This window comes from Enhydra lutris, unplaced genomic scaffold (genome assembly GCF_002288905.1).
Source record: "Enhydra lutris kenyoni isolate GAN:26980312 unplaced genomic scaffold, ASM228890v2 scaffoldscaffold50, whole genome shotgun sequence".
Taxonomy (NCBI): Eukaryota; Metazoa; Chordata; class Mammalia; order Carnivora; family Mustelidae; genus Enhydra; species Enhydra lutris.
Genome location: NW_019154134.1, coordinates 4,119,234 through 4,133,574, shown reverse-complemented (window position 1 = coordinate 4,133,574; position 14,341 = coordinate 4,119,234). Strand labels below are relative to the sequence as shown.

The 14,341-nt window shown below is 42.6% G+C and overlaps 1 protein-coding gene across 1 annotated transcript in view; it reads right to left on the bottom strand.

Moving 5' to 3' along the window:
* Positions 1 to 14,341, bottom strand: part of LOC111156952 (SH3 domain containing ring finger 2) — a 123,830-nt gene that overhangs the window by 57,531 nt on the left and 51,958 nt on the right. The window contains exons 3-5 of the mRNA XM_022518123.1: positions 13,781 to 14,050; positions 9,834 to 9,929; positions 3,592 to 3,915 (exon numbers count right to left, since the gene is read on the bottom strand). Of these exons, the coding sequence (XP_022373831.1) occupies positions 3,592 to 3,915; positions 9,834 to 9,929; positions 13,781 to 14,050 (690 nt within the window). The remainder of the gene's footprint in view (positions 1 to 3,591; positions 3,916 to 9,833; positions 9,930 to 13,780; positions 14,051 to 14,341) is intronic.

Sequence of the window (14,341 nt, the reverse complement as noted above, 5' to 3'; positions counted from 1 at the left end):
TGTTCTGTGAGTGCGGGAGAAACGGGGCAAGCAGCCTCCACATCGTGAACAAGTGAATTGCAGAATCTCTAGGGTGGGCCTGGCTTCCACTGGCTTCCACTGCTGAAGGATTTCTTCCTAACTGGCATCTGGTACAGCTGACTTTCTCTTTCTAAGGCATCCCTTCTCATTGCAGACTTAGAGATCATCTTCAGAACTCTCCCAAAGGCCAACTCCATGGGTTCCAATCCTCCCGCTTAAACTCCTCCATCACAGTTTCCCAGAGAACCCACTCAGCCTCTTCAGGTCTGATCCTGAATTGTTTTCAAGTACAGCTGTATTTAGTGCAAAGTTTATCTGTGAGGTCATTTCCTGACCTTCTACCAAATGTGTCAGGTGGTTTTCCATAGGTGAGAAGACACAACAACAACAGGAAAACAAAATTCCTTGCTCTGGCCTCTGTTTTCATACACTTCTGTGAACGTAAAACCGGTAGCACTTACCACGTATGGAAGATAACCCATCAGACAATATGAGAAAAATGTTCGGTGTTATTCAGTTCAGAGATGGGCAACAGCTTTGCCTCAAGCCCTGGTCCTCAGGCCTTGCTCTTTCCTCCTTCCAGAGGCAGATTATTAGCAAACGTCAGCACCAAACTGGGACCTTCCTAATATCATCCAGGGGATTGGGGAAAATTGGAAAGGGAATAGCTTTCTCCGTCTGTCAGTCTGTGTTATTAAACTCTGCGTCTCTGAACTGCTAAAGCCAATGTGGATGCCAGGAGGCTCTTGTCCCATGTCAGGAAGCCCTAACCCCACTATAGTCGGTCATTCATTTTTTGTGTCCCCGCTAGATTGGGAGTTCCTGGACAGCAAGGGCTTACTAGCGGTGCCTACAGCAGCATATGCGATGGTTGCACACAGTTGATAGTTCATAAAGGAACAAAGTGATAGTAAATGAAAACATTTAGGTGTGAAAGACTCAAGGCAAATTCTTTACTGGAGAATGGGGTGGGTGGGGAAGACAATGCTGGAGGGCCTGGGAGTCTAAGGGAAGACTGGTGAAGGGTCTGAGAGGAGGGAGGCTATGGACATCCAAGCTGAACTACACGAACATCCTAATAGCGTTGCCTGATGACATCTCTGTTGATGGCATAGTGTAGTGACAAGAGTGTATGTTCGAGAATCAGACAACTCTAGGGTTAATCCAGACTCTCACTGTTTACTAATTACATGGACTGTGACCATACCATTTTTGCGGGGTAGGGGGGGACTTAATTACCTTGCTGTAAAGTGTTGATAGTATCTCCCCTACAAAGGCTCTTATCACGTTTTAGGATAGAGAGTAGGACTTAGGAGACCAGCAGCAAATAAAAGACTTTGCTGTCAGAGGATATCATCCTATTTCTCCATCCATCAATCATATTAGTCTCAGTAAGTGGTCAGGAATATTGCTGCTGTTCTTGTTGTTTTGGTAGTAGAATCCCCAGTATTCACTATGGTTACTAGCAAAATGTAAGCACCCAACAGATGTTTATTGGTTGAAAGAGTTACACTGACCTGTCTGAGCTTTCTAGAAGAAACCATTCCTCTTCCAGTCTTTCCTGTCTGAGTATCCGTCACTAGCATCTGCCCAGATTTTTAAGTCAAATATCTTGATTCCTTGATTTGGAGTGCCTACTAGGGACTAGGCACTGTGCAGGGTGGTGGGATGGGGAAGGTGGGGGGGGAAGCTTGAAAAGATTTAGAGAAAAAAGCAAAAGAACTTGTCATTTGCTCAATTTTTTACCCTTCTTTAGATGTAGCTTATTAAGTGAAGCCTTTTAAGAGTGTTTTTGACAACACCCGGGCAAACATGTAGAAATACTTACAATCCACAGCCATCTGAATTGAGAAAGGCTATCAATACTGTGCATAGATTCCCTGGGACTAGCATATGCCCTACTTTGGAAGTCTCACCATCTGTGAAAACTAGAAAAAAATACTATTTATTTTATCTTTTTTATTAAAACTTTTTTTTGTGGGGGGGGATACTATTTGTTTTCAATCCTGCTAGGATTCTCCACTCTGGTCCAACCTCTCTGTAGATGAGGCAAATGATTGGAAAGAAGAATTATAAAGGCACATGAAAAGTGACTCTTGGCTCAATCTTTTGGGAAACCAACTTAGAGCTGAGTGAGCTTGCTTCTATCTACTGAGTGTGGGCTGTACTTCCTATATCCAGCTCTCTCTATAAAAAACGGTTTCAGAAAAATTCAGTTAGTCTTTGGCTTAATTATAAGTCACTGGGCCCCTCATTTTAGTGTGTGTGTGTGTGTGTGTGTGCACGTGCATGCGTGCACGTGTGTGTATCTGTGGTGGAGGGAGAACTTTGGGCACAAAGCATGTATGTACTTGTAAAAAAGCATCTGGAATGTGTGTGTAGGAAGGGAACTTTTTGGTTCTTTACATTAGGAGAGAGTACGTGGAGGGGAAGATGTACGTGTGTGTGTGCATGTGTGTGCGTGTGTGTGTGTGTGTGTGTGAGAGTGAGTGTATGTCGCGCAGCTGGTGGGCTGAGGCACCTGAGCAGTCAGCCTCTTCGAGATCCAGACAGTGGTGTACGACAGAAAATGTCACAGACGGAGATTGTTTTCGTTTCAGACCAGCACACGGGTCTTTGAGAAGCCCTTGACTTTCTCCTCCTCCTTGTCTTTTTAAAAAGGGATTAGAGTCCAATTAAGTCCTTTAATCCCAAGGTAGAGAGTCATGTTTTAAAACAAGATTTACAGCTTCAAAAAAACACATCAGTGCAAGTTGAAGTTTGTCCTTTCAAGTTGCCACCTGCATCGTTCCAAAGAGTGTTTTCAGCAGAATCCCCAACATGTAGTTGTTCTTAATTACCTTGCCTCCTACCTCCAGTCCTTCATCTTTCCAAGTACCCTTCAACCTAAATAGCCACTTGCTGTTAAAAGTACTTCTGCTTCTGGGTTGCCACACTCTTCACTCCCTTTAGTTGGCAATTCAGTGTTTGAGCTTAATAATAATAGCAGGAAGAGCTAGTGCTCATCGGGTGTTTCGTAACGTGCCAGGCATTGTGCTAAGCACTTTGCATGTATTATCTTGTTTTCACTTTGCACTGGGCCCTGCGGATTATGTAGCCAGTCCTGAAAATACCTAGTAACCCGCAGTTTCCCTTTCTCTTTTCCTTCCTTTCCACATGATGCGATAGGACAGAAAAGTCAATCTCTAACTGTGATGCCAAAATCCTTTCGGGAAAACGGGTGCCATTTTTTGAAGGGAAGTTCTTTAAGGGACAGGAACCATGTTGTGGCTTTTGGCATGGGAAAGCAAAGTATCTGTGAGGATCTGGCAAGTTGTTTGACTCCTCTTGGCCTCAGTTTTCTCACCTGTAAATTGGGGATAACAGTAATGACACCTAACTCAAGAGGCTGTTTCAAGGACAACAGGAGATCATGCGTCTGCAGCTCTGACATGTAATACACACGGCAGTAGTTACTATTAATGCGTTATGGATGCTCAGCAGGTACTAAATATCCAGTATTCCTTGTGAGACGGTGTGCGTGACCCGCCTAATATCAATATGCCCTGATCCCAATGGTGTGTTTCCTACCTGTCCCACAGAGCTGGGAGGAAGGTCTGCTTTCTCCATGTGCTGGGTAATCACAGAGGGGTTGCTGGAGCTGATGAGCACTGGGGTGCTGATCTCCACCATATGGCGCCCCGAGGGAGAATGAACCATCCTGTTGAGAGTGTTCAACGCTGTTGTGATGGAGAACTGCCCAGGCCCCTTCCTCCTGGACCCAGGGCCCCTTCGCAGCATGGGTGTGTTGGCTGCTTTGCCTCGGGAGGATGAGGGCACCAGGGACAGGTTCTTTGTGCGGGCTGACTGCCGGCCTTTGTTCTTCTCTAGGAGGTGTCTTGCAGTGAGGTTGGGCTGGAAACACAGAAAGTCCATGACAAGTTAGCTTCCTGATCTAGTGTGAGCAGCTAAGTCCTACCCAGGTTAGTCTGACACGAGTTCAGATGCCACAGTCATCTTTGGTCAACTTCCATCTTTTAGCGATATGTCCCAATTACTTTGCTGTATCAGTACACCCTGATGACTCCCTTTCAAAGCACGTATTGCTTTTATTCTTTACTGTGGTCTATGGGAGTTAAAAAATAAGCCATGATACTCTTCACCGACTAGGAGCAGTCTTCCTTCTCCCATTTCTCCCGGGCACACCCCTACCCTTTTCCTCTTTGAGCCTCTCCTGAATGCCCCTGGGTAGGCTGCGGCCCGTGTGCTTTCCCACTGGGGCACTTTACACACTGCCCTGCAATCAATTCCCTTCCATTCCTGGCCCCCACGCCCTGACTGGTAGCTACCTGAGGGCAGTCCATCTCTACTCTACTCCCCAGAGGTGCACAGTGAGTGTCTGTGCAATCATGTGTATGTGAAAGTTGCTCAGGTTTATACATTTGAGAAGCATCTGCACCAGAATGTCAATCTGTCCGGAACTTTGAATCTTTAAGCTAAGACCAGCTTTCACTACTTCCTTTGAACACTTTCATCTCCCCACCATTCTTTCCTATTCCATACCTCTTAGTCCGTGATACGCTGGTAAATCAGGAAAAGGGAAGAGGAAAGAAAAAGAAAAGAACGAGCCCTATTTCGTAGAGTTTACTAATTTCTATGGTATAAATATCTACCAATGGTTTACAAGTAGCTAGCAAAATTCCTGAAAATAAAAAAGCCAGCTCTTGCAATCTAGTCCTAGCTCTGGGACAACCACCAACTGTGCTGTATTTTGAGCTCAGTTCCTTCAGAAGGCTGAAATACGCTGACAAAGTTGCCCTCCAAAGCCACAAGTCTCATTCTAATGTAGAGATTCAACTATAAAGGTAAAAGGGAATTTGCCCATTTAAGAACTTCTTATGACAATGGGCAAAGGACTAAAATAGCCAATATCGAAAATTTTAAAGCTTTTTTTTTTTTTTTGCTCAGAGAGAGAGGGAGCAAGAGGGAGCATAGGCAGGCAGAGGCAGCGGGAGAAGCAGGCTCCCCGATGAGCAAGGAGCCCAATGTGGGACTCGATCCCAGGACGCTGGGATCATGATCTGAGCTGAAGGCAGCCACTTAGCCGACTGAGCTACCCAGGTGTCCCACCAATAACGAAAATTTTAAAGAGGAGGTAGTTCCGACCTCAAGAAGCTTGTAATATTGTGAAAGAGAAAATCATTAGGTAGGGAAGTGGCATTATTATGTCTACTTTACAGATGAGAGAGCTGTGGACCAGAAGGGGTGATCTATAAATGGCATAGCCAGTAAACAACAAAACATGAGAATATCAGATAGAAGTAAGAGCTTTGTGGGATGCCTGCGTGGCTTGATCGGTTAAGCGGTTGCCTTCGGCTCAGGTCATGGTCCCAGTGTCCTAGGATCAAGTCCCGCATCAGGCTCCTTCCTCCATGGGGAGCCTGCTTCTCCCTCTGATAAATAAATAAAATCTTAAAAAAACAAAAAAGAAAGAAGGGCTTTGAAGTGATAGAGAGTGGCAGGGGGAGGTGCCTACTGGGGGGGTGTGTGTGTGTCAAGGAAATCCCACTGAGGAGATGACATTTAACCAAGACACAGATGACACGAAGGAACTAGCCATGTGAATATGGGGGTAAGAATATTCCAGACAGAGGGATCATATCCTAATGGAAAGATCCTAAGGAGGTAAAAAACAGTCTATTTGAGAAAAAGTCAGGAGAAAAACAAAAGTTGGAACAGAGAGAGTGAGGAGCAGGTAGTCAAAGAGACAGGCAAGGACTGGGTCCCAGAGGTCCTGGGAGGCTTCAAGTTTATTCTAAGTGTAATAGGAAGCCTCTGGCAGGATTAGATAGAGGAATAACATGATCTGATTTATGCTTTTAAAAGCTCATGCTACGGTTTGGCAGTTTCTTACCAAGTTAAACCCACACTTAGCATCTGACCCAGCCAGCCCACTCCCACGTAATTACTAAAGAGACATGAAAACTTAGGCCCACTCAGAAATTGGTATGCAAATGTTTATAGTACTTTACTCATAGTTGCTAACAACTGGAAATAAATGCATTGTCTTTGAACTGGTGCACGGACAAACAAACTCTGGCACATCCATACAGTAGATCATGGCTCGTCAATAGAGAGGGACAAGCTGCGGATCCACCTAACAACATGGATGAGTCCAGAATGCTCTGTGCTAAGTGAAAGAAGCCAGACTCAGAGGCTACATTCCGTATGATTCCACTGATAGGACATTCTGGAAAAGGGAAATTACTGGAGCAGGAATGAGATCAGCACTGCCAGCAGTTGGGAGTCAGGGAAGGGGCTGGCTACAGAGAGTCTGCATGCTGTTGTATTTTGGGGGGAGGTGTTGGGACTACTCTATTATCTTGATGGTGGTGTATGTATTTACCAAAATTTGTAGAAGTGGACACCAAAAAGAGTAAATCCTACAGTATGCAAATAAAAAGAAACACATAAAAGCTCATTCTGGATGTTATTTGGAAGTGCCAGCCCATAAGTAGGGAGACCAGCTAGGAAGTTCCAGAAATTGTTTAGGCAAGCTCTGATGGCAGTCTGGAAGAGGGGACAAGGTCTTACGTGCCCTAGAGCACCGATCCCTCCATTGTTCATTCGGTAAGAGGACAATATATATTCTCTGAGTTGAATGAGTAAAGTTCTTTACGGTCATTCACAGGTACAATGAAATAGACTGATTTTTTTTCTTTTTCTTTTTTTATTTTTGCTTCTACCTAATTGTTCTGTCCACAGGTGAGCAACACCTTCATTGTTTTCATCAGAAACATTGACAAAGGACTCAGTGTGACTCTTGGTCTGCCCTGTGCTCTGCCAACATGATTAATAGCTCAGTTGAGGGAGGACTGCACAGCTCTTAAATTTGTACCCACTCATTTGAAACAATCTCCTTGAGGTTCGTTGGGCTGAGCAAGGTTCACATAATCCAGGCAGGGCTCACTGGAGAAGTCCTGACAGGAATGGGTCTAAGCTCAGCATTTGTTTTACCACCTTTTTATCCAGGTGCTCTTCAATAAATCAAATGATACGTTAACAAGAAAAATCCTGTTTGTTCAGAAAAAACAACAACAACAACAACAACCCAAAAACCCACGTCACTCTTACAAGAAAGCTTTCCTTCTTTCCTATTGCTTTGCTTGGCACTAGTAATTCAAAACTTATTTAAAGAGTTCTCAGCAAGTGCTACTCTTAATGAAATGACTGGAGTCAAAAATTTAAGTACTGCTTTAAAAAGCTCAATTAAGATTTCAAGTAATTTTTGAAAATCAGGTTCCCAGATTAGAGCAACCACTTGATTATCCTTTTCCCCTCCTCGTAATTAGGAGAACAAATGAAGCAATGGCTAGTTTGATGATAATCTTGAGGGTTCTTGTAATCGCTAATTTTAGAGGTGAAGTAGTGGGGAGAATGTACAAATGAATAATCATTAAACGTAGAAGTTTTGGAAAAAAGGGTATCAGAGATGCATAATAAAACCAATGGTCCTTCCCCCCCCCCGCCCCCAGAGCTATGGAGAAGCATCTTGAAATAATGCAGGGGACCGTGCAAACTCTAAAATGCAAAAATTGAACCACCTCCTATATATCCAGCTAGGTATTAACTGTAGCTGATCTCTGTCCTTGGAGACTTAACCACTGTCTCCCCACGTTAACTGTTAACTGTCCCTCTTTAGCAAATGCTACTTGACCCAGCAAATGCCTCCACCACTAACCCAAGCAGATATAAAGCAGAAAGTGAGGCACGCATTCTTGACCAGTTCTTCTGCCCTGTTCCTCACTTCCGTCAACATTCAAGTCCTGTGGATCTACCTCCTAATTGGTGTTTGAATCCATCCATTTATTTCCCATTTCCTGGTCCAACCCACTGTCATCTTGTAACTGGGCCATGCACACACTGGCCTCCTAACTGGTATTTCTGCTTTTTCTGCTCTCCTCTTCAAATTATTCTTCCCACTGTAGCCAGAAGAGCAGTCTTTAATAAACCCATGTCTGATAGAGTTCCTGGGTCCCTTAAAATCTTTCGATGGTGTCTACTGACTTCTGGATCAAGTCCAAACTTTTTATGATACGGCAAAGATCATGGTATTTACTAAACAGTCCTTGTGCTCCCCGGTAATTCTCAGCTACCTTGAAGACAGATGGGGCTAGGGGAACTAGCTAATTTTTTTTACATAGTACTTGTTCTGTGTTAGTCTAGCCTGTGCAGTATAAGGAGCACAGCCATTAGGTATTTAGAGAAGACAGAGACAACTGAGTGGTCAATTAGTGGTGAAATTTTATGGAAGAAGCCAAGCTTCTAGTTGAGCCTTGTAACCCAAGTGAGATTTGAACAGGTGGAGAGAATTGGGTGTGTGTGCCTCAAAGGGGCCTCAGCAAGAGGAAAAGCACTGATAATGAGAATATTGTTTACTAGAGACTGTAAGAAGACCAGCCTCTCAGGACTCATCCTCTTTCCTTCCCTTCCATTTTTCATCCCTTCGATATTAACTGAGTGGAAAGAGTTGTGGAGAACCTTGCAAGTTGGATAGTGTTCTGGGCACACCATTTGCTTCAGAACCTGTTTTGGCTCTTAAGAATGAAAGAACTCGTCCCCCTGTATCTTTAATTATTCCTTTGTCTGTTTTCACCCAACCTTCCTAGAGGGTGGAAAGCATGCCTCTTACTGCATTTGTAGCTCCCCACTGCTCACTTTTAATGCTTTGTGCCCGGTAAGCATCCAGTTAATGCAGTTAAACAATGGAACCTCTTTTAAATTTGTAATGACCTGCCTCAAGCTAGGGTGAGGCTCCAGGACACGGAGGTTAGGAACTCCAGGTTATAGTATTACATTTGAGAAGTAGGTAGATGGAGTCTAGCATGTGCTCTTCCTTTGTTTTCTTTTTAAAGTAGCTTTAAAAAACCCAGAAAGAATATATCAATATGATCCTATCAGATTTATAGGATACAAATTACGGATGAATAGGAAAATTATCTAGAATTTCACTATCTCATGATCACCACTGTTAATATTTTAGTACATATTCTTTCAGGCCTCTATTTATATATACACACATATTTATAAACCTAGTTTCATACAGTTCCATTTATTTATTGTGATAAAAGTCACATGACATAAATTTACCCTAATAACAGTTTTATTTATTTTTATTTTTTCATTTTTCTAATAACCGTTTTAAAGTATATGATTCAGTAGTGTTGAATATAATTCATATTGTTGTGAAACAGATCTTCAGGACTTTCTGATCTCCTAATCCAAAACTCCATACCCATTAAACTCAGTTTACTTACCAAAAAATCATAAGCCTCTTTCCATAATACCAAATACTTAATGATATTGAATATTCTTCTTTAACATTATTTTTCATGGGTATGTATCTTTTCATCACCATAATTTTTAACAATGAAATCCTTATTGCTGGATAATTAGATGATTTCTGTCTTTTCACCATTATACACAAGGCTGTGGTGAATGCTCTGTACATATAAATTTGCATAGTTATTTGAACATTTCTTTACAATAAATTCTCAGATGTGGAATTGCTGAATCAAAGGAGATGGAGGTTTTTAATGTTACGGATACAGGTTTATTTGAGTGTGAGCATGAGAAATCACACAATTTATACTCTTATCAGCAGAATAAAAAGTCCCCAGAAATGGGTTTTACCTTCTGGCATCTTTTCTTTGGAGACCTTAGTTAACTTCTAGAATAAGCCTCCTGTCAAAAAGGCATTTTTGTCAGGCATCCCTGTGGCGCGTGTGTATTTTGGTGAGCGTGCATCTGATGTAGACTTGAAATTCACGTACCTCTACGAACAAGATCGGGAAGATGCCCACTTGATCCCCTAACTTGCCTTCTGCCCAGTTCTCATCCACTCGGCTGATCACAGTGATGATATCGTCCTGAAAGAGACAAAGTCTCAAGGTCAGCATCTGCTCTTGGTTTTCAGATGGTGAAAGCTTTCACTGGAGACTAGCGTGGAATCCCGGATGGTGTAAAGTATAAGAAATGTAACTCTTACATAATTTATTGATAAAATCTTCCTCTATAAAGGGCAGCATTTGAATCACGAAGACTGCAAGAGGAGTAGAAATAATTGGGAGGACCAGTGGAATCCAAAAGAAAATTTGGAAATGTTTCTAATTTTCAATCACCAGCAGAATCTGGGCTTTGGTTTATATTAATCTGATGCAAAAATCAATATGGGAGCCATAGGGAGATAATTTTTTAGCTTAGCAAAAGGAAGAATAAATTTCATTCTAATTTTGAAGACTTTTCAGAACCTATTGAACTTTAGAAAAATGTTTTTATTTTTAAGTAATCTCTGCATCCAACATAGGGCTCAGGTTCATAACCCTGAGATCAAGAGTTGCACATTTCATGGGCTGAGCCAGCCAAGCGCCCCATTCAATTTTTTTTTTTTTTTAAGATTTTTATTTATTTATTTGTCATAGAGAGAGAGCACAAGCACACAAGCAGGCAGAGGCAGAGAGAGAAGTAGGCTCCCACTGAGCGGAGGGCCCGATGTGGGACTCGATCCCAGGACACCGGGATCAGGAACCGAGCTGAAGGCAGTGGCCCAACCAACTGAGCCACCCAGGCGTCCCCCCCCATTCAATTTTTAATGTATCAAATGTAAGGTGGCTTTTTTATTCAAAACTTTCTTATTATAAAAGATTACATATAGGGGCGCCTGGGTGGCTCAGTGGGTTGAGCCTCTGCCTTCAGCTCAGGTGATGATCTCAGGGTCCTGGAATCGAGCCCCGTGTCGGGCTTTCTACTTGGTGGAAAGCCTGCTTCCCCCCTCTCCCTCGGCCTGCCTCTCTGCCTGCCTCTCTGCCTGCTTGTGATCTCTCTCTGTCAAAAATAAAAAAATCTTAAAAAAAAAAATTACATGTAGATTTCTAGAGACATGAGAAAATATAGTAAACAAAACAAGTAATTCTACCACAATATAGATACAGCCATTGTTAACAACCCCCCGCCCCGATTCTTCTCTATGAAGATAAAACATGCCCCGATTCTTCTCTATGAAGATAAAACATATATACATATAAATACACTGATTCCTAAAAACTCTGCTGGAAACAAACACACATACAATAAAGTTCATAAAGTTTGGATGTAAAGGTTGATGAATGTTAACACCCACTATATTCATGAAACCCCATCCGGATCAAGAGATACAGAACATTTCCAGCACCCACAAGCCTCCTTTGTGCCCTTACCCATCATCTAGCAAGCGGTACCCACTGTTATGACTCCTAGTAAATGCGTATATATACATTCATTTGCCTAGCCTTATATTTCATACAAAAGAAGTCCTAGAGGACACACTGATTTTTCGCTGTATACCATATCAGGAATGCCTTTCCACTTCCATACCTGTTCGTCAGTCCAAATCTGAATATCTATCCACCAGTTGCTCTCAAGTTCTGATTCATGTCTCTCAGGAATTTAGTAAATCCAAATCTGAGTTCATTATTGCATTACACTTTTTCTTAGCTTTCTCTACCCCATCACAATTTACGACGACACATTTATAGGTTATAACATTTTTAAGGCCTGTCTACCCCAGCAGACTATAAACTCCATGTGTTCAGGGCCTCTGTCTGCTCTGCTCATTTCTGTGTCCCCAGCGCCCAATACAGTGGTTCCCATTTAGTAATCATTCAGTAAATATTTCTCAATGAATTGTCCATGCATGAATAAGTGAATGTGTGAGTAAATTGTACACTCTAGGGGCACCTGGGTGGCTCAGTTGGTTAGTAACTGCCTTCGGCTCAGGTCACGATCCTGGGATCCTGCGGTCCTGGGATCGAGCCCCACGTTGGGCTCCTTGCTCAGCGGGGAGCCTGCCCTTTTCCTCTACCTGCTGCTCTGCCTACTTGTGCTCTCTCTCTCTCTGTAAATAAATAAATAAAATTTATTTTAAAAAATTGTACAATCTACTGAGATAGAAAACACTAGGACAAGAGCAGCTTTTGGGAGGGAAGAGCTTGGGTTTAATTTGGACTTGCTGAGTTTAGGAAGACCATGAAATTTCCTAGTGTAGTCGCAGCCTTCCAAAGCTTCCAGAAGATCAAATCCTCTCTTCTGTTTCCTTTGTCATAATTTCCCATTCATCTGTCTGTTCCTTCCACTAGTCTGCCAGCTCCGTGAGGGTAGGGACAATGGTACATCATTTTATCCCCCAGTGGGCAGCTTGGCACATGGATGGGCTCAGTGAATGAATGGGCAGGTGGAGTAAGTTTTTACAAATTTTGCAAATTCCCAGAGAGCGGCAAAAATACAAATAATGATTCCTGCCTCTGCCTTCTTCCAGTGGTGTCTCCAGAGCTCAGTGCTTAATGCCTGGCACAAAGTAAATACTCAGTAAATATCTGTGGGATTAAACTGCCCTTCCTCTAAGTGTCACTGAAGCACAGACATTGCAGTTTGGGTCATGGAATGACCTTCCATGGCATTCTTGGTGGCCATGAGTGAGAGGAACTCACTCTGAGGTGCCAAGACAATAATGATCAATATTTCAAAATATGGAGGACAGTGATGTTATCTAGTTTGAGGCAATGTGAAATAAATCTCATTTCTGATGGTGGTGGAGTAAAAATCTTTTACAAAATAGAAGACCTTTTCTGAGCTACTGTACGAGAGCCACTTCTAGTACTTGATGCACTTATGGCAAACAGCAAAGAGTAAAAATCACCCCAACTTTGGCCTCTGTGAAGGAATTTAAATGTTTAAGGAATAATAAATACAGAATACAGAGAATTAAAGTAGTCCAGACTTTAGAAAAAGTGTTGTTACTTGCACACGGTGAGGAATTATCTGATTAAAAAAAAAAAAAAAAGAGGCAAGAAAATATTAGGGTAATTAATGTGCTTGGAAAATATTATCTTGTAAGAGGTTATTCATATATAAAGGTATGATTATCTTACTGTGTGTTTGGAGGGCTTTGAATACAATGTTTATAATAAAATAGAATGTTGTAAAGAGTGGAATGAGAGCCTCAGAAGTTGGCCACCAAGAATGCCTTACAGATACATAAAGAGGTAAGAGCTGTATTTTGCCCAGCACATTGTCAAAATGTATTTGTAAATTTTTGTCCGCTTATCTCTCTCTCCCACTAGTCTGCCTGAGGGCAGGAACTGTGACTTTTTCATACTGCATCCCCAGTGCCTGCAAAGAAGAAGTACTCAAGAATGACTATAGAATGAATGATGGGGCGCCTGGGTGGCTCAGTGGGTTAAATCCTCTACCTTCGGCTCAGGTCATGATCCCAAGGTCCTGGGATCGAGCCCCGCATTGGGCTCTCTGCTCAGCAGGGAGCCTGCTTCCTCCTCTCTCTCTCTGCCTGCCTCTCTGCCTACTTGTGATCTCTGTCAAATAAATAAATAAAATCTTTAAAAAAAAATAAAATTAAATTAAATTAAATTAAAAAAAAGAATGACTATAGAATGAATGAGTGAGTGAATGAGTGAATACTTACTTTTGTCATTGCAAGAGGTAAGGCTTAAGGATTTCCATCAAATTCTCATTTAATTTCTCTGGCAACTTCCATCTAGTTTTGAATTACACACACACACACACACACACACACACACATTACATACATGTGCACACATATCTACATATAAACATGCATGTGAAAATACGTATACTTTTTTAAAATCAGCAAGTATTATACAACTCCAGGTTCTGCCACAGTCTCTCTGTAGTCTCTCGTGATCTCCATGGGTGCCCAGAATCTTACCTTGAGGAAGGTCAGGCAGTCCTGGTTCTCACTCTTGTCTTTGTCTCGTAGGTCGAAGTTGTAGAGAGCTCGGCAAAGTGGGGGTGGCTGGGGCAGCTGCTTGATGACTTCCACGGAGCTGGCTGGGAAGATCCCACTGACTCCATTGATCTCCCCCTGGTACCAGTTCTCATCCAGCTGCCTCCGGAGAAGGATGACATCTCCCTTATTAAACTTCAGGTCACCAGGATTCTGCCCTCGGTAGTTACATACGGCCTTTGCTCGTGGCACCTGCAGTGGCACAGACCAATGAAATGTATCCTTAGCTCACAGGCGAGGGGGACAGAAGGAATAACAGTAAAACTGCCCACTGAGCACTTCCCATGTGCTTACTGCTGGATGTGGATCATCTTCTTGAACCTTTGAGATAGACATTCTTATTACCCCTTCTTCTAAGTAGGGCAACTGAGGCACAGAGTGGGTTAGTACCTTGCCTATGGGGATCCAGCTGGGAAAGCAAAGATACGGGGTTTGAACTCAGGCTACAGGATTTCAGAGTCCCTATTCTTTTTTCTTTTCTTT